Raw genomic sequence first — 25,031 nt, forward strand, 5'->3', positions numbered from 1 at the left:
GCTGATTATCGACAAGAAACATGTTACCATTAAAAAGCTTTCAACTTGGATATTTTTGCTTTACACAGTAATATAGAAACAAGCTTCTTTTTCACCCTGATATCTCTGAAGGCCCTGTGTATCGTGTTGCACCATAGGAATGCTCTGGCTCCTTGTTTACCACCTCCCACTCCAGAAGTGTGTGCTTTTACAGCAGCCCAACAGAAGCAGTCCAGGACATTCCAGATGGCTCCACTCTGTTGGTTGGAGGTCTGTGTACAAACTCAGTGGCTTTTGAAACATCAAAAGCTTCAATTAATTAACTGAACTCTGTACACCTCTTTGCACACTGAAAACATCATATGTGATTTTTTTTTTTTTTGTGTGTGTGTCCTATTGTTTGTCAGAAGTGTTTCTTTCATTATTAATCACAACAAAGATGGGCTTATTTTACTGACTGTACTAATAAACCTGAACTCGCTTGATCTGGTGGTAACATTATTATGTTGACCTTTAAAGAGAATGAATAGAGATTGGATTAGATACTTTCCTGAATTTTTGTGGGTTTCTGGGTTTTTGTTTGTTTGTTTTTTACATTACATTCCAACCTTAAATGCTTAAATGCACTGAAATTATTCCTGTGGTCAGAAGACAACAGTGTGAGAGGTGTGAGGGAAAGTTTTGTTATGTCCCTCAAAGGCATATGTTTTGAAAGGATGGAATTCTTAAACTGCTTATGATTGAGAACCCAGGATCTATGGGAAAAAGAACAATGTATTAGGTTTAACAAGGATGTACACACATGGACACAGATTGTTCCTATTTTGACCTTTCCAGGCTTTGGTTTGTGTGGCATACCAGAGAACCTCATCAGCAGTCTTTTGAAAACAGGAGTGAAACACCTCACAGCTGTTAGCAATAATGCTGGGTACAAGTAATTAATCTGTATTGTCTTAGTACAAGAACACTGTGTTATTACAATATGTCTTTAGTTTGCTCTTTAAAGTGGGTTCTTGTACAAGTAGGTTACACAATATGAAAGGGAAATAGCTTGGACCAGACTGAAGACAGGAAACAGGGATCTGCAGGAGAGAGAGAGAGAGAGAGAGAGAGAGAGAGAGCAACGTGTGCAGATCTATAAAAATGTTACAGGGAAAAAAGTTATCCAGTGGTGTAAAAATTACAGTAATTATAAAGTTTTAAAGCTTGTTCTATATTAAGACTTACAGAGTTGCCTGTTTTTGTAGCAATGCTCCCAGCATTTGAGTATAGTAAGTATGATTTTTGCTGTTTTTGTTAAATCCCTCTCTATTGTTATGTGAAATCAGGGTGGATAATTTTGGCCTGGGTCTGCTCCTAAAGACCAAACAGATTAAGCGGATGATTTCTTCTTATGTTGGAGAGAATTTAGAGTTTGAAAGGCAGTACCTATCTGGAGACCTGGAAGTGGAGCTCATTCCTCAGGTAGGGGACCTGTGACAGAACTGTCTTTTTGTCCTCATCTACTTTTTACGCTCACCTGTTTTATTTAACTCATATCCTTAACTGTCTTATAGGGCACATTGGCAGAGAGGATATGGGCAGGTGGTGCAGGTATTCCAGCATTCTTCACTGCCACAGGGTATGGTACACTGATCCAGGAGGGGGGCTCGCCCATCAAATATTACAGAGATGGCAGCGTGGCTATTGCCAGTGAGAAGAGAGAGGTGCAGTGCCAGTTTATAAAGTTGTAACTAACTAACATTTCTAAACTTTGATTTGTAGTAATAATAGAATATACTGTATAGAGTCAAATGGAACAATAAGTGTGAGATACAGAACCAGAGTATTGTTCATTTTCCTATTGTTTGGAATCAATCGTAGCGAGCTCCTTGACCTTGTTGTGTCATTTTTGGGTACAGGTTCGGGAGTTCAATGGGAGGCACTTTGTCATGGAAAAAGCAATTACTGGTGACTTTGCCCTTGTAAAGGCCTGGAAATGTGACAAGGCAGGAAATCTTGTGTTTAGGTAATTTGTTATAATGAACTGCATTTGGGAGGTTATAGAAATCACATTTTTAAGATGTGTTAAAAGCTTAAGTCCCAAAGGACCCCAGATTACAAAACATCTTTATAGCACATTGTTGAAGTAGTTTCTAAACAGTAATTTCCCCTTAATGGTAATTGTCTTTAATGTCCACAAGAGGTCAGTATATTTATGCACACCAGTAATAAGCGGCATTGCTACTTTTTTCATAAGTGACATCACTGACCTCAGGTTTTGGTGAATACTGCAATTGCAGGAAAACAGCCCGGAACTTCAGTCAGCCCATGTGTAAGGCGGCTAAAGTAACAATAGTGGAGGTTTGTGTTGTATTTCACTTTTGTTTTCTAGTCTCTCGTTTATAAGCATATGCTCAGATGAGGTCTTTTGGTCCACAGGTGGAGGAGATTGTTGATGTTGGGAGTTTTGCTGCAGAGGACATTCATATACCTAGTATCTACATAGATCGGGTGGTGAAAGCGGCAAGTTATGAGCAGAGAATAGAGGCAAGAAATATTAAGATTACTGAAGTGTAAAAGAACATACCTACATTTCTAAAGCTGTATTTCTCCATTTGTGTTTAAATGCTCACAAACAGGAGTTATATTTAAGGATTTCTTTGGTTTGTATATATGCAGAAAATGATATTTTGGTCATCACAGACAGTGAATCCCAATAGCAAGGACTCAGACAGAACAAGAGAGAGGATCATCCGTCGTGCAGCCCTGGAGTTTTGTGATGGGATGTATGGTATCCTTCAGATGCAGAAAACAAGTTAAACAATAAGGAACCCTTTGATCTTAGGCTGTAAGCTTGAAAATTACTCTATAAATTTGAAGTGTGGCAAGTATTTTTTTCACCTACTTCCAAATGCCTATTCCCTTGACTGCTTGCTTGTGAAGCTAACCTGGGGATTGGGATTCCCATGTTGGCCAGCAATTATATTAGCCCTGAAATCACTGTCCATCTACAAAGTGAAAATGGCATTTTAGGACTGGTGAGCTTCATCCCCATAAACAGAACCTACAGTGAAGGAACGAAAGGTTACAAGAACATTCCCTCCATTTTGCTGTAGTATAATATTTTGGAACCTTTACTGTAGGGTCCTTATCCCACAGAGATTGAGGTGGATCCCAAGATCATCAATGCAGGTATTAATTTTCTTTAAGGTTAATTACTCACTGCATTCAGTAACCATATAGTATTATTCTTGACTTCTCTTTTCTAAATATTTGTTTTGTGTTTTTCAGTCTCTGCCATAACCTTTTATGAATTTATTAACTAATAATGTTAATAAATAACAAAATATGACAGTAAAATCAAATCCCTAATATTAGGAGTAGGCCCAACGCTTGCCTTCAGAAAAGCTCCAGCTCACCTTGTAATGCTATCATGGAAGCCAGCTATGTGGTGTGAAGTACTGGACCATTCCTTTAGAAAGAAAAATCTCCTTCTCTTTGAGGGGTGAAGGAACTGTACTTTCCACTCTGCACTCCAGAACTTCCCACCCTGGATCACCAATGACTCGATGAAGCAACGGAAACCATTTGACTTCATTCTGATCTTCATGAAACCATTCTTGAGTTTTGTTTAGAAGTTATCTTGGAATACGGGATCATCATGGTATATGCAGCTGGTTTTGTAAAATAACTTCCTATTCCTTGGCCTTTATATGACCATGCATTGGAGTCATCAGACCTATTGAGACCCACAGGAAGACTATTCATATCGTTATGTATCCAGTACCATTTTTAACAGCTAGCAGCACACATTATGGGTTGAACGCATGTTTTGGCCATCTCCAAATGTGCCTGAATGAAGGAAAAAAGGTGAAAGATGACCACATTATGCAATATTATACAATGTTGAGGCTTTGTTTGGTGCTACTGTTTTCAGATTACAGAATGGCTGATTCTAATCTATGGTAATAACTGAAGCCATAGTATTGTGGTGTTTAATAAATCTTGTTAAGTGTCTGTTTTCATCTGAGGGTTTGTTTTGGGCAGTGTTTTCTGTCTGTGTTTGGTATATTTTGATTTTCAGGAATGTTCCTCTTAACATATTAAATAATTTAGTTACAATATGTTCTTAATTGGCATTCAACCTAAATGAATCACTGGTGTAGCTGCCTTTGTTACTTTTATTTAGTTTCTTCAAAGTTGCATTTCTTTTTCTTTTCTTTTTGGTGGTTCTGTTGTAACATGCAACCCCTCAATCTTTACCACAGGTAAGGAGACAGTCACTGTTCTTCCAGGGGCTTCCTATTTTTCCAGTGATGAATCTTTTGGAATGATCAGGGGGTGAGTTAGAGCCTTATTTTTGCCTGCATCCAAATTGCATGTGTAGTACACCATGTTAGGCTGCAACTTGAAATTTTAATGAAAATCAGATCAGAAAATGGGATTTGTTCTGTTTTCTACCCTCTTGCTTTCCAGCGGTCACATTGACCTAACTATGCTTGGGGCAATGCAGGTGTCTAAGTATGGGGACCTGGGTAACTGGATGATCCCAGTATGAGCTTCTGTTTTGGCTCTTATGAATTGCTCAGCTCTGATTCACGCCTTGCAGTAGGCGGGTGATTGGCTGGTACTCCTGTGCTCTTCTCACAGGGCAAGATGGTGAAGGGCATGGGCAGGGCTATGGACCTGGTCTCTAGTGCTGGGACCAAAGTAGTCATTACCATGGAGCACTCAACCAAGGTACTCTGCACTGTGTATCTTGCTCTTTCACTGAAGAGTCTTCCTCTATTGCCTTGAGATATGCAGCATTATGAAGTCATGCTTGAGCCTCATCCCATTTGTAAATTTACAGGGTGGGAAGCACAAAATCCTAGAGAAGTGCACACTGCCCCTGACCGGAAAGCAGTGTGTTGATTGCATCATCACTGAAAAGGTGAAACCCTTTCAGGGGAATGCTGCTCTATGAATATATCTTAGATATTTAAAAGGAAGCTGAATAAAAATTAATTATTTTGAGACAGGCAGTATTTGATGTAGACAAGACCAAAGGACTCGCTCTCATTGAAATTTGCGAGCGGCTAAGTCCAGATGATATCATTGCCTATACTGGGGTGGATTTTGAGGTAAGCCTGAGTGATCACACTGAAGTGCTTGCTACATGCTGTGCATGCATTATTGTATTTGCTGTACAGAAGATAGATTGCCTAAAGTAAGATCTGTTTAATCTGTGCTTCATAGTTCCCAAAAATATCTTATTATTAGTCAATTAAGCATGACTCACATAATAAAGAAAGAACACTCTTTCAGCAATTGTGGCATTGGAAAAGCACGTCCTATTAGTAATTTCCTCTTCTCTGTCTCTCTTATTGTGTTTTAATTGTTGTTTATTGTTTTTTAAAGCATTTGTGGAACTACTTGACCTAGGAACACATCCATTTTGAAATGTCTTTTTGAATTATTTTCAGATATCCCAAACCTTAAGGCCAATGCAGCAAATATGATATATATATATATATATATGTATATATATCTCTCACATATCACATATGAATATCAGTCCTGGAATTGGAGCCACTTAGGTGCGCTAATTCAAACATGCCCAGAGGTCCAAGAACCTGTATACAATGATTATCTTCACAGTGCAATGATAAACTGCCAGACAAACTTATGAGCTATCATCTACCTCATCTGTAATAATCTCAGTAACCACTGTCAATAATATGATATTAAGACATGTTTGATTGTAGTTTAATACACCGATCCTCTTGGCATGTTAACTATTTCAGTTTCCTGGGATTGTTGGCTAATGTGCTTTTGGTCAATAAAAAAATTATAATGTGCTTAAACGTGTAGACAATGTATAGTACTTTTATTTACCTATGTAAATTGCAGTGCTATTTGCTCTCTCTCTCTCTCTCTCTCTCTCTCTCTCTCTCTCTCTGTGTATGTGTATATATATATATATATATATATATATATATATATATATATATATATATATATATATATATATATATATATATATATAATAAATTTACCCTGAACCATAGAAACATCAGGAACAAGGAACAAAAAGTTAGCGAAATACCAAGGGCTGACAGAAGAGATTTAAAAAAAAGGTGAAGGATGAAGGCAACTGTGGTTCCCATGGTAATTGGAGCACTAGGGGCTGTGATCCACAAACCGGGAGAATAGCTCCAACAGATCCTGGGAATAACATCTGAGATCTCTGTCCAGAAGAATGCAGTCCTGGGAACAGCTAATATACTATGCAGCACCCTCAAGCTCTCAGACCTCTGGTAGAAGACCCTACCTCAAAGGAAACAGACCGCGAGGGCGAGTAGAATTTTCTCTCTCTCTCTCTCTCTCTCTCTCTCTCTCTCTCTCTCTCTCTCTCTCTCTCTCTCTCTCTCTCTCACTCACTCACTCACTCAAATATTATTGCACAATTGCACAACATTCCTTAGCCAAAGGGGCTGGGTGTTCCAAATAGTTTTGGGCAAAACATCATTTAATCATACTCCTAATATGGCAAAATATCACATCAGCTGTTTTTTTTCAACAAACAAATGCTGGGCTTATGTACTGGAAATGACCACTTTTTAGAGAAGGTCAAAGTGTAACATTATGCTGGTGTTAGTTTTCTACACACTGCCTGTCTGTAGGCTTGCTCTGGCAAGACCATGCAGACATTAGGTCATGTGGGAGTTTCAGAGAGCACAGAGTCTGAATTGAGTAATCCCTTCATCTGTGCTATATGAGCTTGGCCTCTCTCTGTTCCAGTCAGAGAAAAGAGTTTCAGGCCTACAGCATGAAGGTAAGAACAAATAGCTCTAGCTAAAATACACAAAAATAATCATGTACATGAAACAGTAAAAGAGTGTTATTAGATATTTGTAAGTGACTAAAGAATGAAAAGCGATTTATTAATATCTCGTATGTACTTCCAGTTTTTATTGCCTAGTCTGTTAGTCCTGCTCACCTCTGTGTTGCTTGCTAGGTAAGTGCTCTGTGATAACCATGTTTAGTCACTTGCATTTACAAACCATGTTAACACTAGCATGAAACAAAACATAATTTGCATCACATTAAATGATGACGTCTTACGTTCAGTATTTCGCCGTATTGCTGGTTGTAGCTAACACTTGATAAAAATGTGGGCAGAAATGGATACATGGTGAGTGGATCATTTTTTTCACATTTACTTGGATAGGTGTGATGCACCACTGAATTGCAGATGGGGACCTTATGGAGACTGGTCGGAGTGTGATGGCTGCACCAAAACACAGGTGGAATGAAACAAGCGGAACCTTTCACTGTTGTAAATACTGACATTAAGCCACGAATCCAGTATGTGCATTTTCTTGTTTTATTGTTCGAACGCGTTTTATTGTTCGAACGCGTTTATTGTTTATTGTTTATTGTTGTTTCAGGTTCGAACGCGTTCAATAGAAGTGTTCCCTCAGTTTGGAGGGAGTGCTTGTGTGGGAGAAGCCTTTCAAAGACAAGCCTGTGTGCCTAAGAAGAGCTGTCCCCTTGAAGTAGGCTGTGGAGATCGGTTCCGCTGTACTTCTGGTACTTGATATATCATTAACTTTATGACAAAATATTTTTTTTGATAAGAGAGAAATCAGTAAGTTGCTAGGTTAGTTAATATTAGCTCCTATATAACCTCAGGGTGTATGTGTAGGTCAGTGCATCAATCCTTCTCTGGTGTGTAATGGAGATCAGGACTGTGAGGAGGATGGCCTTGATGAGCAGCGATGTACCCAATCCAGCACTATAGTGTGTAATGTGCACAAGACTCCACCTAATTCTGATCTCACTGGAAAAGGGTAAGACACCCAAGTTATTATAACCCAAGGGATTGGACATATATGAAAAACTAGTGTATGATGTTTGTTGTCTTTCACAGGGTTGACATAATAAGAGGCAAGCTGAAAGCTGGTGTTATTAACACAATGAGCTTTGGCGGCCAGTGCAGGAAAGTGTTTAGTGGGGACCACAGAGACTTTTACAGACTCCCACAGAGTATCCTCAGATACAGCTTTCAGGTAAGCAAGTATAGACAAGAGGTTCTTTGAATAAGTAGCATCTACAGTGTATCTTCATCAAAGGTTGTTTTTTTTTTTCCTTAGGTTGGTGTTCAGGAAGACTTTAGTGAAGAGTTCTACAACAGCTCCTGGTCCTATATCAAGCATGTGGAGGAGAGATATAGAATCAGAGGAGGTCATGACCACAAAACCTTTCACAGTGAACTGAAGAAGGACAAGGTAAGCAAATATTACCACTGGCGATTTTTATTTTATTATTTTTTAAAATCCAGCATAGAACGAGTGTAACACCAAAGAGTTGCTCATTGCTGTGTAGGAGTTATTGACATAGTACAGGAAGACTGAAGGTTGTAATGCTTCTGTCTTTGGAGGTGGAAATGTTCCAACTCAGCTATCTTTCACTGTTAATCATAACAGCTATGAAACTGAACAATGGTCCTACTATGCTCACATAAATTTTAGAAACATTGACATGACTACCTATCTGTTAAGTTGAATTCTAACATTGTTTAAGGTAAATTCTAACATTGTTTCCTCAGGGCTACCATTTGTTGATCATTAAAAATGAAGTGGAGGTAGCGCAGTTCCAAAATAATGTCCCTGAGTACCTCACCCTCTCTGAAGAGTTCTGGAAGGCTCTGTCAGCTCTGCCCAGCACCTATGAGCCTGTGGCTTACCACTCCCTGCTGCAACTCTATGGTACTCACTACATAGCTGAGGGCTCCCTGGGTGGACAGTACCAGGCACTGCTGGAGTTTGACTCAAATTTTTTAAGAAAGATGAGTATGTGCAATTTAAACCTGTTTCTGTGGAATATGGCATAACCTGTGGGAATGTGTCTACAACAGCTACAATTTTTTTCTTTATTTGAAATATAGGTCAAACAGACACTGATTTCCACCAGTGTATTACACGTGTAAAGAGACGTCTGTTCCGAAAAAAGACCACAACAAAATGTGAAAAACTCATTCAGTCGATTAAGAGCTCCACTGGTAAGTTTGCCATTGACATTGCTACATTTTACTGTTTACAAAGAACACAAAGAATCTAAAAAAATAATAATTTTCTGCATATTTCCTTGAGCAGTATTGATATTGTTTCACAGAACAAGGTAGTCAGACAATGCCTGTGAAGACCCATATAATTGGAGGCTATGCTGCTTACGTGGCTGGTTTGAGCCATCTGGATCTGGAACACCCTGACCATAACCAAGCAATGTACTCCAAGTGGGCTGGCTCGGTGAAGGACTATCCTCAAATTATCAAACAGAAGGTGGGTCTAAATTAATTTAATCTAAAATACCAGATTACTTCCTCATCATAGTCAGGAGAGTGAATTTGTGACTGCTGTTTTGCTTGGAACGTTTTTAATCTTACCAACACAACTTATATTTATAGTACTTTGTTTTGTTTGAATATTCTCAGTTGAGACCTATATATGAGCTGGTAAAGGAGGTACCATGTGCAAGCCTGAAGAAGTTCCACCTAAAGAGGGCACTGGAGTCTTTCCTAGAAGAGCAGAGCCCCTGTCACTGCAGGCCATGTCAGAACAACGGCACGCCTGTGCTGAGTAATGGAGTGTGTACCTGTGCATGCCGACCTGACACCAGCGGCACTGCCTGCCAGACTGGCCATGTACTCGGGGAACAGCCCGGTAGGATTCCTTACAAACAGGCTTATAAACCTGCAGCATGGCGAGTTTTTTTCCTTCCTGCGAAAGTTCAGAAAAAAATGTTTTCAGTTTATTAGTTGTGTATTAATCTTATCCGTTAATGTTTTTGAGGGCTGATGTGAAAATGGTTGTGCTCTTGTAGGAGTGGTTCATGGAGGTTGGGGTTGCTGGTCAGCCTGGGGGGCTTGTTCTCATGGTCAGAAGTCAAGGACTCGCACATGTAATAATCCCGAACCAAGAAATGGAGGCAAGCATTGTATTGGTCCTTCTGTTGAGCAGAAAGCCTGTGAGGACCCAGATCTTGACCACTTAAGGTGTGACAATGAGCATTCTTAGCATGTCCATTCATATGTATAATCATAGCACTTTGCCCTTAGACTAATTACTGTCACTGACATTTTAGATTTATGGAGCCACACTGCTTTGACCCCACTTTGACCCCAGTGAAGTCATGCAAGTTTCCACCTCCCTTGATAAATGGATTTGTTCTGGTGAGTTTCTCCTTTGCATGTGGCATATCAGGTTAATAGTGTGGCTCTGAAACTGATTTTTGTACAAACACTCAAACACACAAATCTTTTAACTATTTTTACTAATTACTAAACCTCTTCTCACATACCTTTTTATTGTTTGTTCAGAACCCCCAAAATGTGTATCCAGTGGGCAGTAAAATTGAATACTCCTGCATTGATGGATATTACCATGTTGGAGACCCTATTGCAGAATGTACAGAGATCCTAAACTGGAGGAGAGGAGCAGTAGAGTGTAGGAGTAAGTCATCAGAACAGCAATAAAGTGGGTGACTGGATGTTTTTCACTCTGACATCTATCAGTACCCAATTTACTTCAACATCAACTGAACATTAATGGTGCACTTCAGTGTGTAAGTCAATGAGTATAAATTGAGATATAATAGGTGTGATGTTTGCCAGGGGCTTCATGTGATGCTCCACTTCTCCTGAGTCAAGTCATTGCCACACCCCTGAAGCAGACCTACCTGATAGGAGAAAGCATGTCCCTGTCGTGCCCCAATGGGATGCAGCAGGAAGGAGAGCCAGAGATCACCTGCCGTGCCAGCCTCACCTGGTCTCCAGCACCCAACAATTTTAAATGCAGTGCAGGTAAAGACTCTGGGCTGGGTGTCTGTGGCCACAAAGCCTCTGCTTGGACTAAACTCTGCTGAAAATGTTTTTTAATGCAAGGATGAGGCCCATCTGTCTCTACCAAACTGATCCTAAATAATTGGCACTCAGATAACACTGCTGCTGCTAGTGTCCTGCTAAAGTTTATTCAATTGTCAATTATCCTGTTTTGTTGTGATTTTGGATTGTTCTTTGTGATCTAATAACCATAGGAAATACAATCTTTTCCCATTTCCTCTCACCCTAATTAAATGTGTGTTACAGTGGTCCACACTCAGCCAAGTCTGGTGTGCAAGTCATGGGAAAAACCTGGCATGGGGCAGTGTGTGTGCAAAATGCCATATGAATGCCAGTAAGTGTGGATCCAGTGAACACTGTATGCCCAAAACAGAGCATATAAACAAAGTACATAAAGTTCTTGCCTATTGTCTTGCTTTTCAGACCCTCTCTGGAGGTATGTGCCTCCGTGCGTCCTGGCCAGGCAAACAGAATGGGCCTTTGTCAACTAGGAGCCCTGCAGTGTCTGGGGAAGACATTCTCTCTGCTCCAGTACAATGCATGTAATTGGCCAGAGACTAAATTCACATCCTGTCAAGACTGCCAGCCATGGGAGGAATGCGATGGTAAGAGCTTTTGTTTTTGTCTTGCCAAGTCTTGCTTATTCTATTACCATTTAAAATATGATAAAACTGACTCTGAATATAAATTATGTTATCCATTTTATTATATTAAATAATATTAATTCAGGTGAATTGTACTAAATATGTACACTACAGCCAGTGAACTATGCAGAAAAGGTATTACTGTGCCTCTGAGAGCTGAAGGCTGTCCTGTGTTTCCAGGTTCGGAATGTAAATGTAAAGACCCAAAGGAATGTTTAGAAGGCTCCGCCCATCTCTGTGTCTCTGTGGAGAATGGTGTACCCAAACCTATGACGGAATGTGAGGCAGGGGCCTGGAGATGCTCAGGGAACGAGCTCAAAATCATTCACATTGGAAACTGTCCGGCCATAGGTATTTCAGTGTAATTATAAGATGATTATAATTACATGATGATGATGATGATGATGATTATATTAATAAGTATAGATTTTATTTCCTGATGTTGATAAAAAATGTGTAATTGTGTATAAATATTGTGCTGTAATGAGTGTACATAAACATTTTGTTTTGTATTTTCTATTTCAATTATTAAATGCAGAAAAACTGGTGAAATGCATTTGACCAGTGTTACACATTTAGTTCAAAGCAATTAAATGTACAAATTATATATATATATATATATATATATATATATATATATATATATATATATATATATATATATATAAAATCCAATATGATTTATAACATCAGTACAGTATCTTAAATCAGTGTACAGCATTATACACATTCATGGTCAGTTAATATTGACCATGTAACCACACAGTATGAAAGGAATTAGGAGCTTTTACATTCACCTTCATTAAGAAGTTCAAACTCAATACCACTGCATTTCATGGCAGCCATGTTACACAAATTCATGGTCTTCTTGCGCTGAAGCCTCAGAAAATTCAAACAGTATGCTTGCTCCTGGTTCCTTGAGCAGTTTCTGGGAAGCTTGCATGCACATGTACTTGATGCTGAGGAGAAGAAGGAGGCAGAGTGTATCAAGTTAGGTTAAGTGGCAGGATGTAGTTACTGCCTGCAACAAGAGACCAGAGTTTCCCAGTTTTTAAAATAAACAGCTGTTTCTTCAAGTGTTTGTTAGCTTTACTCACAACAGCAACAACAACAACAACAAAAAAGCAATTTCTTTTTGTTTAGAACATTAAAACATTTTTAAAGACTGGAACAAAACATTTTCCTTCTTGTGACTGAAGAGTGAATCCATCTTTCTGTGCAAATCAAGTCAATAAAACAATGAGCACCAAAATGTTTTTGATTGTTTCAGCCAATTTCAGATTAGGTGACTATAGTGATATTTGCTGGCGTGTCAATAAATCTAAGCAACACTACATATTAAAGGATACACTCCAGGCTAAAATTACCCAATTGCCTGATTAAGAACATTCAGTGTGTTAAACATAAGAACAGGTGTACCTGAACAGGTCTCCCACTCATAACAGGTGTCCGATCCACAGGGTTCCTGAACGGAGCTCTTCTCAGACACACTGGCCCTGAATCTGGCCCAGTCCAGACTAGCCACGTCACTTTTGCAGGGCCCATTGTTCATGAAGTATATCTTATCTCCATGGCAACGCCCAGCATGAAAAGCACAGAAGGACATCATAATGGCACGGCCTTTCGCTGCATCCCAAACACAAAAGTCTTCGTTATACCTCCTAGAGAAGACAAACACAAACACACACAAGGCGAAAGATGCATTTTGTGTTTTTCTTAAATAACTGTAGACCAATTTGAGCATTTTAGGGTTATTCATGTTCAAGCCTAAAAAAGAAGATAAGGAAAACAATGCTAAATAAAGTAATTATAGTATTATTTATTATATTATATTACAACCAAAATATTCAAGGCCATTTAATGTGACACAGTGGCTGCTCATCTGAAATGAAAATAGCTAATAATTGGCTGGCCAACTCAAACTTTTGCACTACCTCAGAAAACTCAGGAGGGGCCAGCAACCATGAGCATTACATGTGAACTATAGTGAGGCTCTTACCTGCAGTCTTCTTGAGGTATACAGACACACCTGAAACCATCGTGGTGCTCTCCTTTCCCACATCTGCTATCAGGTACAAAAGGATTATCTATGGTAAACAAACAAACAAACAAACAAAACAAAATAACTACTTTTTTTTTGCATGCTCCCAGAAAAAAGAATAGCCAGTATAGTAACACTGTGTCAGGCTGGAAAAGTGAAAGCACCATCTTTGCACTGTATGTTAGAAGGAATGGGTGGTGCCCAGGTGAGTGTGGTGGTGCAGGTGTAGAACCGTGGCCCTGACAGGCTCATGTCACTGCTGGAGCAGCTCAGCATGATATGGGATCCGACCCGGTACTCCTCTTTGCTCGGGTTTATATTCATGTCATTTGACACTGCAGGCCTGGAACACATCCTCTCTGGAATAAAATACAAAAAAGAAAGCATGTCATCTTATAATAAACTCTATATTGTAATAGTCAGTGTATTTCTTGTTAAGCATTAATATTTATATATATTCAGGAGTAGCATTTATAGTTTGGCACATATCAGGAATGATCTGTGTCAAATTCAATAATTTTGACAACCCCACCAGTAGTTATCTCAGGTTGACTATCATGGACGTACTGACACAGCGGCCCTTAGCCACCTCCCAGGTGCCATCTGACAGACAATGTATAAGCCCGTACCCATCCAGCTCGAAACCAGTGAAGCACACAAACTCCTCATGGTCTCCGTAACTATATTGCCTCTTATTCATCTAAAACAGGAGAGTGAGTAAACACTGAGTAAGTTCGGGTGAATGCTTACTGTCACAGATATGCAAAGGGAAAGTGGGTGGTAGGAAAAATTGGAGAAAAGTATTTGAACATTAGAGAGACTACGTAGGCATTCGCCTGGGTATCTGAACTTCAGAATGAAGAAATTACAACAGAGCAGCAGTTAGAGGCAGTGGTGTGGGGAGACTCCTGGATGACCCTCTGACCCTCAGATAGCTGTTGAGAGGAGGCTTGGGTTTGGGACAGCCAGACTCTCCTGGAGGCAATACACTCTCACTCTCACCCTCTGTCACAAAGTCATCATCATTAATGCAAACGTTCTGCCTGCAGTGAAAAGCACAAAAAACAAGTGAAAAGACCTGTGGGTCCCTGGACCTGTGTGAAGCTGTTGCTGCTGCTTCACAAAGCCCAGCTCTATATTCCAGAACTGCATGCCTCTGTGATTCAGAGAGACACTGAACACCTACTCTTGGAAAATTGAGATGGTACACTTTTCCTCCTGGTGCTCAGGGCCCTTGCAGGGCTTGCCTCCCCTCTGAGGAGCAGGGTTGTTGCAGACACGCGTGCGGTGTCTCCTTAGGGAGGAGTCGCATGTGGTCCATGGGCTCCAGCAGTTCCAGTAGCCGTCAATGGCCTCTGGAGGAAGAGAAGAGACAACATGCATCAGTGGCATAGTATCAGGACAAGAATTTTCCTGTGATGGTGTTTAGGGGAGCCATGAATGAGGAACCTGAAGTGTAGTCCTTTGCTCGTTTCTCACAGTTGGACCCATAGGTTCCTGTTTGGCAGATACACACACACTCTGTCCCTGAAAAAGCAGCCCGGGCGTTGTTTGGGCAAGGGGCACATTTACAGGAGTCGTAGGTTGTCAAATATTCAGCCAATGCTCTCTGCATGTGACGCCTCTTAGTCACAGCACAGGGAAAGCCCCGCACAAGGTTCACCAGGGGCATCAGCTATGTAGTGCAAAAAGAACCTTTAGTATGTCAGAACATAATCATGCCTACTTGTGCTGTAGTTTGTACATAACTTGTACAAGAAAACATGAAATACTCTGCTTAAATCAGTAGTATAGGCTACTCTGCAAAGGTTAATCCACCCTAACACTTCTGACCTCATATTCTATGACAGTAGGGTTGTCTATAGTGGATTTTATCCACTCTTTGTATGTGGTGTTATCAGGAGGAACACCCTTGCGTTCCCAAGCCAGAGCTGCAGCATACTCTGCTCTTCCTCCCTTCACCACAGAGAGGGACTTTTCCGACGTTTGCAGGAATGAGCCTATGGAACGGCAGCGTGAAAGAGGTTCAGTAATGCGGAACAAAGACAACTTCTGTTATGTGTCATGCGTTATGTTCTAAATGCTGCTGTATTATTACGTGAGGAAGCCCAGAACATGCATTCAGAGGCTGAAATGGAGAGTGGATATGATAATAGTTATATGATTATAGGATTATAGTTAATAATTATATAACATAACATCACCCTCATATGTGGAGGTCATCTTGTTGGTACCACACCTATTGCTATGTGATCTTGTGAAATACACAAAAAAAAACATGGAAAATTCTTTTTTGATGCAATTTTGAGTCTTCTCCTCAGTTAAACCTGAAATGGAAGATATTAACAGTAAGTACACAATCATCCCACTGAGAGGTATAATAACCAAATAATAATTTCCGAGACTTGCAAATCTTTTCGATACCATGAGTTCTGAGCTCTTCACGATCATACAGGAAAAGCAGGTCATACTGCCCTCCTAGTGTACCAGAGCCAAAATAATGGGTCCCAAACAACTGAAAGATCTGCCTGTAGAGGGCATAGTTGTACTCCAGAGGTAAACTGTTGAGGAACTTCAGGAAAGGATCTGATAAATACAGGTCAGAAGGTTTTGTTCTGAAAGTTGATGTGGCTATAACCTGATGTACCCTAAAAAACCTGGAGTCCTGGAAAACAGATTAGGAAAAACAATTCTTTGTAAACTGCATCCACTTAATTTTATTTCACATCAAGTATCAGAATTGTAAAAATCAGCTATATTATTCATATGTTAATATATATGTAAGTTGTGTCTTGGTGAAATATTCAAATATTAAAATATGCTAAAACATTTACAAATCTTAACATAAATATATCAATAATAAAATGACATAATGAGAAAGAGTCTGGGGGTTAACCTAGCCTTTATAAATAGATTTACTTGCCTTTTGTTGAAATGATTTGATCTCTTCCTTGAAGGATCTGGACTGATGAGCGTGACGGAAAATGTTCAACAGAATGGGAATGTTAAGTTGAAAGTTTCCTGCGTAACCGAATCCTGATTCTGACCTTTGGCTGTCCAAGGAGACCACTTCACTTTTTACTGGCGGATTCTCGGTAATATCCTCAAGGTGTTCCACCTGCCAGAAGAGAATCAAACTTCATTCAAAACCAAAAGACCAAATTACATAAACATAAAGCCCAGAATATAAAAACAACAAAACAATAAATTTAACTCAAACAATCCCACTCTCTGCTTCAACAAGATGTGTGTCAAGTACCACCAAGCATAGAAAATAACTTCTCACTTTGATCTCATAGTTTTCAATGTTAGCTGGTATTCGGTAGACCTTTCTGTTCACTCTGCTGCGGTTTACAACACATTCATCCCCCATGAAGGTGTTGTCCAGAACTGCCCCCCTCATCTGCTCCGCAACAGCATCGAAACTGCATCCAAAGACAGATTTAATCATCTTTCACATGATTTGAAGTGAGTAAGACTGGTTCACCATACAAGTTTCATGAATGACTAATTAATCACATAATGTTGCTTATTACGGCTCCATGATATTGTTTTGCAACATGTGAATAACTGATCCTTACCCATTACCGATGAGATCTGTGCCAGGAGGGACATGAAACCTGCTTGTTGCACACACCTGCTTGACTGTTCCACAGTTTTTCTCATCAGAGTTGTCCAAGCAGTCATTCTGGCCATTGCACTCAAGAACTGCTTTTATACATCTGCCTGTAAAAACACGAAAGTAGGATATCACTCATTAAGAATGTGAAATCGAGGAAGAGACAGAAAGAGAAGAGAGGAGAGAGAGAAGTACCATTGTCACAGGTGAACTTATCCTTGCAGTTGACTGGTTCTATTTTACATTCTTTTGATGGATGACAAGACCTTTCTTCCGTTAGAGATTCACTACAATCTTGTCCTCCAAACTGAGATGGCCTTAGGACAGACCGGGTCCTGAACTATAACATAAACAATGTGTTAGGAACTGAGAATAACGCATTTAGAAAAAAGTGTGTGTGTGTGTGTTTGTGTGTGTGTGTGTGTGAGAGAGAGAGAGAGAGAGAGAGAGAGAGAGAGAGGGGGAAAGCATGCACAGTTCATTTTACTCACCATTTTTTTGACACATGGTGAGCAGTCTGACCAGGGTCCAAACTCAGTTAGTTGGCAATGTATAGGACAAGCCTCAACATGACACATTCTGTTTTCATGAATTTCACACAGCTGGCCACAGTTATTCTTGTTCCAGTGCTCATCATACTGTACATATCTGCAAAATAGCAAATCTGCTTTTTCAGGTTATTTAGCTTATGCTCATTTATTATATTTTACTTGGTGTCTTGATGTAACTAAACTCTGTGGCATGGGAATCAGCCAATTAGCAGTGCATCTCCCTCCTCCCTGGAGTCCCAAACAAACTAAAGACAGCTGCATGTCCCACTGATGTGTACATGGCCATTATTTTATATCAAGTTTACCTTGCACGTTCTTGAATCCCCTGACCACAGGTCCTAGTGCAATAAGACCATGGGCTCCATGGGTAGTGGTCACAGAAACAGCACATGGTGGCAGTGACAGAAGCCAAGATGAGGATTGAGATGAGAAGGAACCTTCTGTGACCCATTGAGAGGCTATACTTGCTGGGGCAAAATTCTGAAGAAGAGAAGAGTGTGTTTCCATTGTAACACCAGACCTACAACCAACAAATCTGTGGCACTTACCATGTCATGAGATCATTTTTTTTCCACAAATGTCTAGTCGCTTAATAACAAGATGTATCAAGTAAGACTCAATACACAGAGATCTCTGGGGGATTGCTGCACACTGATTTTCAAAGCTCTTGGTCACTACACTGTTCGCTACACCATACAGACCCAACAATGGATTCCAGTAAGAGCAGGGGCAGGGGGCTCTGTATCTATGTCAACAGTAGAGAGCTATTGTTCATCAGACTTGGAATATCTACTGTTTAAATTATTATATTATTATATCTGCCTTAGGAAATTTTTGTTGTTATCATCATGGCTATGTACATTCCTCTGACAGCTAATGCTAAGATAGCACTAGCACAGCTGCACTTGGCCAACAGTAAACAAAACGATGTCCATCATGATGGTGCTTCCGTTGTAGCAAGATATTTTAACCAGGTTGATTTAAGATCTGTGATACATAAATTTCATCAGCAAGTACAGTATACAGTATACCCGAGGTTCAAACACTCTGGAACAAGTGTACATAAAAGTCAGGGGTTCATACAAAGTTTTCTGCGTAGGACTGTCTGATCATCTGTCTGTTCCTGACACCATTTTACAGACATCTCATCCAAAAGATCAAACCTGCAATAAAGACGGTCAAGATATACCCTGATAGAACCACTTCACAACTACAAGACTGCATGGCCATACAAACTATGATATGTTTGCACAACAGGCTATCTACGGTATGCAGATGGACCTGGAGGAGTATATAGCTTTCGTGCTCTTCTACATGAACAGCTGTGTAGATAATGATACAGTGGACAAGAAAAAGATGTTTCCTAACCAGAAACCATGGGTAACCAAAGAGGAACAAAAACCTTTATAAGCAATCAATAATGCTTTTAAATCTGGGAACCCTAGGAATACCTGAAAAAAAGGTATAAAACAGGCCCCAGGCATTTATAGACAACGTGTTGAAGACCTGTTCTGCAGCGCTGACACTAGGAGCATGTGCCAAGCCATCAAGTGTATTGGTGACTAAGAGCAGCCCTGACTGCCCCCACAATGATGTCACCCTAGCCCACGACCCCAACTCTTTCTTCTGTTGCTAAAACAGGAAAAAGGTGCACAGAAGAATTTCAAACACAGGAAATTATGAGGTACTTAAACTGAGCACACATGAAGTACAGACAGTGCATGCTGCCAAGTGTTTTCAATCCACAGAAAGCTGCAGGCCCTGACAGAGTTCCAGGACTGGTATTTAAGGACTGTGTGGAACTGCTAGCAAAGGTATATACAGGAATCTTCAACATGTCTCTTGCAATGGTCACCAAGTCCATGAAGTCTACCACCTTAGTGCCAGTACCAAAGAAAACAAACATTGGCAATCTGAATGGCTATCATCCAGTTGCCCTCGCACCAATCGTAATGAAGTGCTTTGAAAGACTGTTCCTCCAACACATCAAAGCCATTATCCCTGGCTGTCTAGACTCATGCCAGTTTGTCTATAGAACTAACAGATCCACAGAGTATGGAATCTCTCTGGCTTTCACACTGTCCTGACTCACCTGAGAAAACGGGGCACATACCTGAGAATGCTATTCATAGACTATAGTTTTGCTTTCAATATAGTCATCCCCAACAAGCTCATCTCTAAGCTCCACCAGCTGGGCCTCAGCTCATAACTATGTAACTGGATCTTGAACTTTCTGTCAGAGCACCCCAAGCTCTGAGACTGGGCCCCCACCTGTCCACCACCATTACACTGAGCACTGGCACACCGCAAGAATATATATTGTGCCCCATTCTCCACCACCATCATCAATTTGCAGATGACACAGTCATGATTGGCTTGATCTCCAAAATTGATGAATCAACCTACAGAGCAGAGGTGCAGAACCTAATGAGCTGGTGCTCAGAGAACAACCTGCCACTCAATACTGCAAAGACCAAGGAGATAATCATCTACTTTAGGAACTCACAAAAAGATGAATATGCTCTAATCTCCATCAATGGTGAGAGAGTGGTGAGAGTGCTTAGCTTCAGATTCCTGGGCATTCACATCTCAGATGATCTAAAATGGTCCATATAATGGCCATACATGCATGCCATTATCTATTTGAACTTCTTCCATCTGGCAGATAGAACGCCATTTACGATCGCACCTCCAGACAAGGGCATAGCTTCTTCCAAGAGCCATAATGGCCCTGAACCAACCAAGAGTCCCGTATAAACTATCTGCCTGCCACAACTGACTTTTACACAGACACACTGCTGTAATCTACACTGCCTACAGAACCTTGACAATGTACCTTACAATTTAATTCTCGCCTCCTCATTTCTAGGGATTGGCATCATTCATGTCACCATGTTACTTATTTAGTATGGGTCTGTCCACATTCTGTACTGTTCTGTTTTTGCTGCTACTTTGTACATTAAGCAGTTGGACTACTTAATACTGCCAACACTTTATTTATAATTTTGTAGTGTATAATACTTACAACATTATACTTCAACAACATTGTACTACCATACACTGCCAGACACTTTATATTTTAAAATATTGTACTCTATAATATTACAATTTTATATCTTGGAGAGGATACTTGCACACTTGTATTTCTTATTCCATTTCTATTTATTAATTTTCTTTTCATAGCACTCTAGTAAGGAAGCCCCAAACTATAATTGAGTAGGTAACATTAAACACCAAGAGACTAATCATTTACACATCTCTGACATTCTTACTGCTCTTAACTGATATTGTGTAAATCTGTGCTTGTTCTGATACTCATATGTAATATCGCAACATGATGTGCATATATTTAATATACAGTAAAATAATTATCAGTGTTAAGGAGCAATATATACATAATTCATTACAGTTATATGAGTTATGATGTGATCTTTGGTCAAATATAAGCAATATAGTCTATAAAACCAAAACACTGTACCACAAGCACATTGTCTTGAGCTTCTTTCACTTATGACATCAAATAGACACATCACCACTTCTAAAATCCTAATAGCAATTAGTTTAGCACTTATAACTAATAACTACCTGCCAAACTACGATCTAGACAAGCCAACTAAAAGCTATGCAAATCACAAAATAAGTCACTCACCAAATAGTACAGATCTCAACAAAACTCTTGTTCTTGACCTCGGGAAATCCAGAGAAAAGGTCGGTAGATTTGTCGTTTTTTTAACCCAAAGTGGACTGTGGATTGAAATGTTATGTGCCTTTCTGTTTTCCAAATAAACAGATGGGCAATGTTTATTTACACTGTTTTTATGCTCCTTATTCCTGTCTTCCTGTGCAGAAAGATAAGTGAATTGTTTTTGTCTGGGCTATGTAGGCATACTTAAACACCACTCAGAAGCAGTCAAGTTACAGAGAGAAATTTTGCACCCTCTTTATCTCCTTTGTTTTCCAACCCTCCCTCCCCTCTCTTTTCCTTCCCCTCACCCATCAGACCACCAACCAGCTTCCAGTAAATCTAACAGCTGGGATTCCTCCTCACATCTGTTCTCTGGCTGACCTCTGACATCTGACACTCTTTGACATCATTTTGGAAAGAAGTAAAGGGGAAGCACAGAAAAGCACTAAACTAAAATGGTGCAAAAGCTCACAGCTATAACACTATCCAAAGACAGTAGATCAACTAAAGAAGGGGAAAGGATAGCTTATGGTGGCTGTCAAGACATTCTAAATATAACTTTGGAAAAAACTGAGACTATATTGTGTAGAAAAGACTACATTATGTACAAAACATTTGCTGTTAAGCTAACAATTAAAAATGGACATACATTCTAATTTAAAAAAGTTTATTATTATTATAAAATGGCTTTTACATAATAAGATTTGAACACTAGGCATACCTAAGATACTGGACACTAGAAGCAATACCCATGCTGTAGACTCTCCAAAAAACACACACAGATCTGAAAACAATTGGAGTAAAACATTCAGAAACATGAAACATGAGCACCTGTTTACATTAAACTGAATTATGTACCAAATCTATTTTTGACTGTCTTCATGTTAACAATGAAGAAGTAATGGCTTTAGTGCAGAGTATTCTTGTGTCCCAAAATGAATAATACAGTTTCCCACATGTTCCTCCCCATTTATGGAAGACTGAATAATGAGCTTTGCACAGTGACCCACCAAAACAGAAATGATGGAACCTTTTGAAAACCAATTCTTATGCCTTGCGTTCATTCTCTGTGGAAACAGACTTTTCAATCACTGAATAGGATAAGGAAAAGCAACCAAACAAGAAAGAAACAGTAGTGTTTGTATGTGAACTTCTTGCTGTTTTTTTTAACATTGAATCATATATTCACTGCAAGAAATTATTTTAAAAATTTACAATTACCAAAACAAAATCCCCACATCATGTTGGATATTTTGGCAAAAGCCATACAAAGAGACACAATCATGGGTAACATTTTAGTCTCTCTACTGATTCTGAGATGGGAGTGCTGAAGATCAGTTCGGAGTCAGCATTGATTAATGAAGTCTGTATAAAATAGTCATGAAAGAGTTAGATTACTGAGTTGCTGTTCCACACTGTGAGTGGATGAAAGGTACAAGGGGAACTCTAACTGGCTGGAGAGGAGCACAGAGCCAGCATGCTTCAGCCTGACACGAGACAGCAGAGGCCGGAGAAGCGCCTCTTTCTCTGCCTCACTGGCGGGTAGGAGGTCAGGTTCAGCAGACTACTGTCATCTATACAGGGAAAAGAGGAAAAAGAGCCAAATTACTGGGGCATACTCAAAGAATTTACATTCTCATTATAAATGCATGAATACATTTAGAATTTATAATAGTTTTTATGACAGACCTTGGTTCTTCAGTGGCAATGGCATGGTCTCCCTGAGTTTGCTTAGCAGATTTCTCATGTCTCTCATGTCACTAGAAGCCATAGTACATTGCAGGACAAATACAAGCTCAGGAGAACTTTTTGTAATGATATCAAAGTTCTTAAGTGGTTGGTATAAGTTTGTAAAAGCTGTTCATACCTCTCTATGTTTTCAATGTCTGTGCACACCAGCCAGGATTCCTGGGGGAAGTCAACAGGTGATGATGATCTGTCCTCCAATATTGGGACATCAGAGCTTTCTTCAACTCTGCCATCTATGTTTGGCTCAGGGCAGGGTTCATTTCCTGCAGGATATCAATGCAGAGACGATAATGTGTTTTATTAGTGCAGCATAATTAAACTAGGATTACTGTTGTCATTTTTAAAAAAATCAGTTATGCCTTCTGCAGGATGTCTTATATATTGCCACCTGCCTGACATGCGTAGAATTGAGCATTTCATCATAGCTACACAGACAAACTTAGTCCAGCAAATTTATTTGAGGGCTTTGTTGCCCTCTAATGGATACAAGCTGTATTACCTTTCCTGTGAAGCTGCAGCACACCCAGCAAACAAACTGACTTAAGCATCTCAGTGATGTACATCTCCAAACAACATTGCAACTGTATAAAGAGCCTACAGATCTCTGGGTGAATTTCCCCATCCTCTGGCCTATGAACATGCAAACACAAAGAAAGTGTGCATCAGTTATGTGTGATAAGCCTGTAGGCCTATTAGTAACTCGTTTTCACACTAAATTGTGCTGTTAGGGAGGTCCGCATTGTTTTTACAACAAATAATTTATTCGTACAACTATTCAAACGCAGATTCTTACCCGGAGATGACAGTAAGGTTCTGATAGGCAGTCTGAGCCACGCTGCATCCTTTAGTGCGCGTCTTATGCATCTGTGCTCTTAGAGAAGGACAGTCCACCGTGATCTCTCCAATGGAAATGACCTGCTCACGGTGGAGCGCCACCAGTGTGTTGAACTCTTGGACCGTCTAAAAAATGTTACTCTTTCAAATTTGCAGGATAATAATCTTATATATATATATATATATATATATATATATATATATATATATATATATATATATATATATATATATATATATATATAATGAGACAGATGACTGTCCTAGCAGGAAACTGGGAAAATATCTGCATACGGTGATCGAAGTCACGATACATAGTAGCTAGGCTATTACAGTTGTAATTACACTCAAAGCAGCTATCCTAACTAATAAAATATCTCAATGATACTGTAATGTAGAGGGCTACGCTATTATCAATGAATGCTCCGTTACATATATAAAGGACAGTCTCCGGTCAACCTAAAAACAGCGTCTCTATAAATGTTGTCGCTGTAAAATTAGATCACCTGTCTCTTGTGAAACACTGCAGACTTTAAACAGCAAGAGGACCCGCGATGCGGTAAACTCACTTTGTTGTTACGAACAGCACCATGGGCTACCCACCATTCTGCAGTCATCCACTGCGCGCTGGGCTTTGCGCGTGCTTTCGGTGCTCTCCCGTCGCTCCGAGTCTCTCTGTGCTGGCTTGCCTATCTGGAATATGTTGGCTGTGGACCTGGGGCGGTTCTTTCGCCCATTCGGTGCAGAACACATGCATACGCATCCACAAATTTAACCCTCTCAAAAAGAAAATATACTGTGTTCGCCTTGATGTTTCACTGCAAGCAACGCAGAGGTCGACTCCTGGTTTCTCTAGGCTGTCGACGTTTCAGCGTAAGAGGGAGCCGCACAGACATCCTTGATTCCTCTGCATCTTCTCGGCTAAACAAGTCACCTTCACACACACACACACACACCCCACTCCCCCCTCCCCTTCCCCGTCACAGGCCAAGTGCTGCTAAGAGCTCTGCAGCTCCAGCTCCAGTGACAGGCAGATAGAACCATCTCTCAATGTAGATATTC

The 25,031-nt window shown here is 40.0% G+C and overlaps 4 protein-coding genes across 11 annotated transcripts; 2 read left to right on the plus strand and 2 right to left on the minus strand.

The window, feature by feature from the left end:
- Positions 1–140: 140 nt before the first annotated feature.
- On the plus strand, positions 141–6,296 carry LOC113578885 (succinyl-CoA:3-ketoacid coenzyme A transferase 1, mitochondrial; the record flags this gene model as incomplete). Its single annotated transcript, XM_081718988.1, has 16 exons — positions 141–249; positions 817–907; positions 1,308–1,443; positions 1,536–1,685; positions 1,881–1,987; positions 2,262–2,322; positions 2,401–2,508; positions 2,641–2,752; positions 2,905–2,999; positions 3,105–3,153; positions 4,230–4,302; positions 4,438–4,513; positions 4,612–4,701; positions 4,814–4,894; positions 4,983–5,084; positions 6,199–6,296. Coding segments are annotated over 16 exons (1,506 nt in total), but the record flags the coding sequence as incomplete, so codon positions are not given.
- A 26-nt stretch (positions 6,297–6,322) lies between these two features.
- On the plus strand, positions 6,323–12,137 carry c7b (complement component 7b). 5 transcript variants are annotated; one of them, XM_027012400.3, is made up of 18 exons: positions 6,325–6,778; positions 6,912–6,961; positions 7,175–7,250; positions 7,395–7,536; positions 7,652–7,796; positions 7,877–8,015; positions 8,100–8,234; positions 8,555–8,798; positions 8,894–9,007; positions 9,121–9,287; positions 9,440–9,668; positions 9,829–10,000; positions 10,090–10,177; positions 10,325–10,457; positions 10,619–10,807; positions 11,093–11,180; positions 11,270–11,451; positions 11,671–12,137. In XM_027012400.3, the coding sequence occupies exons 1-18, from the start codon at positions 6,719–6,721 to the stop codon at positions 11,853–11,855; spliced, it is 2,538 nt and encodes an 845-aa protein (XP_026868201.1). In that variant the 5' UTR covers positions 6,325–6,718; the 3' UTR covers positions 11,856–12,137. The 5 variants fall into 5 exon arrangements, 4 of the variants coding, with proteins under 4 accessions (XP_026868201.1, XP_081575683.1, XP_081575684.1 ...); XR_014124953.1 differs by lacking the exon at positions 11,093–11,180 and having other exon boundaries at positions 6,323–6,778; positions 11,671–11,811; XM_081719557.1 differs by having other exon boundaries at positions 6,325–6,961; positions 7,175–7,282.
- c6.2 (complement component 6, duplicate 2) lies at positions 12,112–21,629 on the minus strand. 3 transcript variants are annotated; one of them, XM_035527133.2, is made up of 18 exons: positions 21,351–21,629; positions 18,007–18,181; positions 17,642–17,798; positions 17,346–17,490; positions 17,113–17,257; positions 16,818–16,956; positions 16,455–16,649; positions 15,956–16,196; positions 15,736–15,858; positions 15,365–15,531; positions 14,981–15,206; positions 14,718–14,886; positions 14,457–14,574; positions 14,099–14,231; positions 13,696–13,890; positions 13,490–13,577; positions 12,910–13,151; positions 12,112–12,449 (listed from the first exon to the last, which is right to left on the minus strand). In XM_035527133.2, exons 2-18 carry the CDS (start codon positions 18,150–18,152, stop codon positions 12,268–12,270), a joined length of 2,811 nt encoding a protein of 936 aa, XP_035383026.2. In that variant the 5' UTR covers positions 18,153–18,181; positions 21,351–21,629; the 3' UTR covers positions 12,112–12,267. The 3 variants fall into 3 exon arrangements, with proteins under 3 accessions (XP_035383026.2, XP_081575680.1, XP_081575681.1); XM_081719554.1 differs by lacking the exon at positions 18,007–18,181; XM_081719555.1 differs by lacking the exon at positions 21,351–21,629 and having other exon boundaries at positions 17,642–17,814; positions 18,007–18,138.
- A 407-nt stretch (positions 21,630–22,036) lies between these two features.
- Positions 22,037–24,932, minus strand: rgs7bpb (regulator of G protein signaling 7 binding protein b). Of its 2 annotated transcripts, none has more exons than XM_081719559.1 (6): positions 24,573–24,932; positions 23,929–24,095; positions 23,635–23,765; positions 23,254–23,398; positions 23,076–23,146; positions 22,037–22,960 (listed from the first exon to the last, which is right to left on the minus strand). In XM_081719559.1, the coding sequence occupies exons 1-6, from the start codon at positions 24,720–24,722 to the stop codon at positions 22,869–22,871; spliced, it is 756 nt and encodes a 251-aa protein (XP_081575685.1). In that variant the 5' UTR covers positions 24,723–24,932; the 3' UTR covers positions 22,037–22,868. The 2 variants fall into 2 exon arrangements, with proteins under 2 accessions (XP_081575685.1, XP_081575686.1); XM_081719560.1 differs by having other exon boundaries at positions 24,539–24,729.
- Positions 24,933–25,031: the final 99 nt, after the last annotated feature.

This window comes from Electrophorus electricus, chromosome 8 (assembly GCF_041902795.1).
Source record: "Electrophorus electricus isolate QZ-2024a chromosome 8, ASM4190279v1, whole genome shotgun sequence".
Classification (NCBI taxonomy): domain Eukaryota; kingdom Metazoa; phylum Chordata; class Actinopteri; order Gymnotiformes; family Gymnotidae; genus Electrophorus; species Electrophorus electricus.